The sequence below is a fragment of the Morone saxatilis genome, unplaced genomic scaffold (assembly GCF_004916995.1).
Source record: "Morone saxatilis isolate NCDOM2014 unplaced genomic scaffold, NCSU_SB_2.0 Contig21, whole genome shotgun sequence".
Classification (NCBI taxonomy): Eukaryota; Metazoa; Chordata; class Actinopteri; family Moronidae; genus Morone; species Morone saxatilis.
The window spans coordinates 10,464,712-10,468,829 of NW_023339774.1; the positions used below are offsets into that span (position 1 = coordinate 10,464,712).

At 42.0% G+C, this 4,118-nt stretch overlaps 2 protein-coding genes across 4 annotated transcripts in view; one reads left to right on the forward strand and one right to left on the reverse strand.

Annotated features, from left to right (window-relative positions):
- LOC118332181 (transcriptional repressor scratch 1-like) overlaps window positions 1–1,319 on the forward strand; it is a 2,876-nt gene extending 1,557 nt beyond the window's left edge. Inside the window, exon 2 of the mRNA XM_035667340.1 lies at window positions 406–1,319. Within this exon, the coding sequence (XP_035523233.1) occupies window positions 406–1,217 (812 nt within the window). The 3' untranslated portion in view covers window positions 1,218–1,319. The remainder of the gene's footprint in view (window positions 1–405) is intronic.
- Window positions 1–4,118, reverse strand: part of LOC118332179 (rab GTPase-activating protein 1) — a 76,335-nt gene that overhangs the window by 29,429 nt on the left and 42,788 nt on the right. The gene's annotated exons all lie outside the window — the stretch shown is intronic.

The window sequence follows — 4,118 nt, forward strand, 5'->3', positions numbered from 1 at the left end:
ATCACAGATTCAGATGCTTTGCTGCCGCTGCGAGGCGGCGACAGGTGGATTGATCCAGCGCCAAACTATTGCTCTTTGACTCTTCTGTTGATGTCAGCACATTGTCTTTGACTTATATTCAGCCACAATGTGCCTTTCACATTTTTTTTCTCATGATAGCACTTGTTGGAGCCAGCGGGGGTATTGATTGGGGCTGAACTGCGCACCGAAGTCTCATTAATATTTCATTCCCAAAGCTTGCTGAACCTGGCACTTACAAATAGCTTCCTGTATTGGTTTCATATTGATTAGAGGTTTGGGTAAGAGGGCACTTTTCCTCAGAGGTTATTGAAGATGTTCCATTTATTTATTCCCATGAAAAAAATCTTTTCCAACTCTTTATTAAACATCTTTTTCCTTTCCCAGGCTACATCCATGATTACATCATCCCCTCAGTGTTGCAGAGCACAAAGGAGCCAGGTCATGAGCAGACCGGGCTCTCCTCAGGGGCCCTGTACTCCCCGGGTGGCAGTGTTGGGGAGGAGTTCTCCGACCACGACATGGAGCATCCAGACAGCCCCGTATCCAGCGGCACAGTTGAGTCAGACAGTAGTGGACCCGAGTTGGAGGCGTGCACCATCGACACCTTCCTAATCTCTGATGGACGCTCCCGCCGGAGACCCAGCCAGAGGTGTCCCCGCAAGGGAGGCCGTCAATCAGACAGCAGCGAGAGTGTGGGCTCGGCAGACAGCAGCCCTGACAAAGGGAAATCCAAAGGGCGCCACGTGTGTGGCGAGTGCGGCAAGTCTTACGCCACATCCTCCAATCTGAGCAGACACAAGCAGACTCACCGTAGCCTGGACAGCCAGCAGGCCAGGAAGTGTCCCACGTGCCACAAGGTGTATGTGTCAATGCCAGCGCTGGCCATGCACATGCTGACCCACGACCTGAAGCACGAGTGCACGGTGTGTGGCAAGGCCTTCAGTCGACCCTGGCTCCTGCAGGGCCACATGAGGTCCCATACCGGAGAGAAGCCGTTTGCCTGCGCCCACTGCGGCAAGGCCTTCGCCGACCGCTCCAACCTGCGTGCCCACATGCAGACGCACTCTGCATTCAAGCACTATTCCTGCAAACGCTGCCACAAGAGCTTTGCGCTCAAGTCCTACCTAAACAAGCACTACGAGTCGGCCTGCTTCAAAGGGTACCAAGCAGAGGACGACTGCAGCTCTGAGGACTGACTGGGAAATATTCATCTTTTTAATTTCTATTTATAAACTTTTGAATAGTTCGTACAGCAAGTCAGAGAACAGCCTCACTTCTCAGGCTTGTCACATGCATGCATCATAATCCTGCCTTTTGATAAGCAATAACCTCACTTTAAATTATTCAGGAATTATGTATGAAATTCAAGAAAATCTCAGTGTTGATCACAAATGTAAAGTATTTTATATTGTTTTTTATAAATTGAATTGCAATAATTTACATGCCAGTATTATTTTATAAGCCAAGTAGCTCTTCATTTACCTCAAACATTTTATTATTCGTTAAATAATGTATTTGTGTATTTATTAATTTATTTAACTATTTATTTGCCAATTTCGAAGATTATTTATTTATTATCGGTCCATGTATTTGGGAAATGAACATGGATTTATTAAAAGCCATGTATTGGATTTGTTGAAAACAAAAGCCAAAATATATTCTGACACGCTATATTTCTCTGTCTGACCAATTTGGTGATGACAATAAAACTGATGAAAATGAGTAATTACTGAAACTGCCTTCACTCCTCTCTGAATATATGCAAAGATGACACATGATCACATTTGAACACATTATGTTTAATATTTCAACCCATTAAAAAAGGAAGAACTAAGAAGTTTTCTATGCACGGTAGTGCTGTTACTTTTTCAAAAAACGAAAACAAATTTGAGTAGCCTGTGTATTCTAAACTTCTCCGTAGAATTTACGTTGGTTGGTTCATTCACATGTCTGAGTAATGAGTGACAAGCTAATATTATTTTAAAGCAGTCACATTTTCCAAAATCAGTAAACTCACTTACTGTTATCAGTATTTTTTCCATCCATAGCCCAAAATGTCTCCACTAGGGCAGTCACTTTATATTTGATATCCGAAATGTGGGAAAAACGCTTCTGAAACAAGTGGGACTTGAAGACACGCAACGCATTGTTATACTACACTCACTTACACATCACTTGACTCTTTCTGATGGTCCAACAGGTGTTTTTTAGTTAGGCAGGTGAAGGTATACAAAAAACTGAAATCCGAAATAACTAATGTCACGTGGTGCAAATAACCATGGAAAAAGACTAGGGCACTCCATCTATGGATTAAATAATATATTACATTGGTCTGTTTTATTGCAATAAAACAGACCAACATGTATCAACTCTTATCTGCAAGGTTGACTAGATTTCTGCTTGTTGTTAACAATGGTGGTGTGTATGATACTAGCTGTGTTGTGTTTGGAAAAGCCTAGAGAAGGAAAAAAAAAACAATGATGACCTTTATCGATTTCACAGTTTGAACATCATTCCAGGATAAAACCATTTTCGTTCCTGATGCCCTACATCTCGTCATGTAGTCTGAACGTGGCATAATCCATAAGCCTTTGTGCTTTGTGTCAATTATTTAATGGTGTATTCAGAGTAATCTCATCAACTAGTTACAAAACATCACATTCTGTTTACCTGCATTCAGGTGATCATCAGTCACTGGTACAGAAACCATATGAAGAAGACCAATGGAAAACACTGCAGGGTGTAATTACTGGAAGCCATAAAATCCACTGTTTAACTGGCAGCCTGGATATGCTGTTAATCACCGACTGTTAGAGAAAAACTTGGCAACATCTTGGTGGTAAAGGTTATGAAGTAGTCAATTGACTGCAGTTTAGCCAATTAGTGATTTTACCTTCTCAGATTGATTGGGTCGGTTCAGTTAGTAAAGAGCCAAAGACATAAAAGTTTTTGAAGATTAAATTAGTCAGGAAAACAAATTTGTATAGCAGAAATATGTCATCTTTCTTCTTTTCTTCATTGAGAACGATGCATTAAAGCGTCTCAGGAAGCAACTACAGGTTTAGTCTGGCCTTTGTGGGCCATGTCCTTCAGACGATCCAGCCATTGAATCGGGATGCATTGAAAGTGTGCAATAAAATGAAACATCTCATTTCCATCAGTACAGTGCCTTACCCTGGCCAGCAGAGGGAGCAACCATATAAACAGTACATAACCTACATCTGACCTCTCCAGTGCTGGACTAGTCAGGACTACACACATAAGGAGCGTTATTGTGTCAGTCAAAACAGCCAAATTCAAAAGCTGAAAATCCACAGTAGGGTGTGTCAACAGCACCCAGTTTAAAGCCTGACCTCCCCCTCCCCACCCTGCCATGTTAGGAGATTCCTTATGAGAAGATGCTGGACCTTCACTGCACAGCACTGCAGCCTGACCACAGGATGTGCTCTGGGTCAGGTGTCATGAGAACTGGTCTGCTGGTCCAGACCAGACAGGGCTGGGCCCTCGGTGGCCCCAAGCCACCGACCCCTCATGGGAAATGCAAGTATGTGTCTCAATAGACCACAGACTGGATATGGCTATTTTCAGACACAATGGCCACCATTCAAAACACATATTCATGTCTGTACATATGTATACATGTGCACTTACACACACACACTATAGAGGAGCACAGGGTCAACTTAATGGGAAGATAAAGAATATACCATTAACTCCAAGGGCAACAGGAACCAAAAGATCAATTTTCTTCCATGCGTCGTATATAAAACTGTAGTTGTGCTACGGAAACCCTTCTGTTAACAGACATCCAACAACTACGGAAGCCAAGAACGGCCATGCTTGCAACTATTTTCTTATTTTTTTCTTGAGAAAAAATAGCTTTGTTATCTTGAGATAACAAGATAATCAATCCGTTATCATGAGAAAGCAAAAGATTGTTTTCTGTTATTACTTATAATGGTTATCAGAGATCGGGGTGCCATGACAGCAATGCATAGATGAAGCACTGTTTTTTATTTATTTATAGTTTTACCGGATAAATTATCTTCACAAAAATTCGCCTTTTTTTCTTGAGATAACAACATAAATGAACTAGA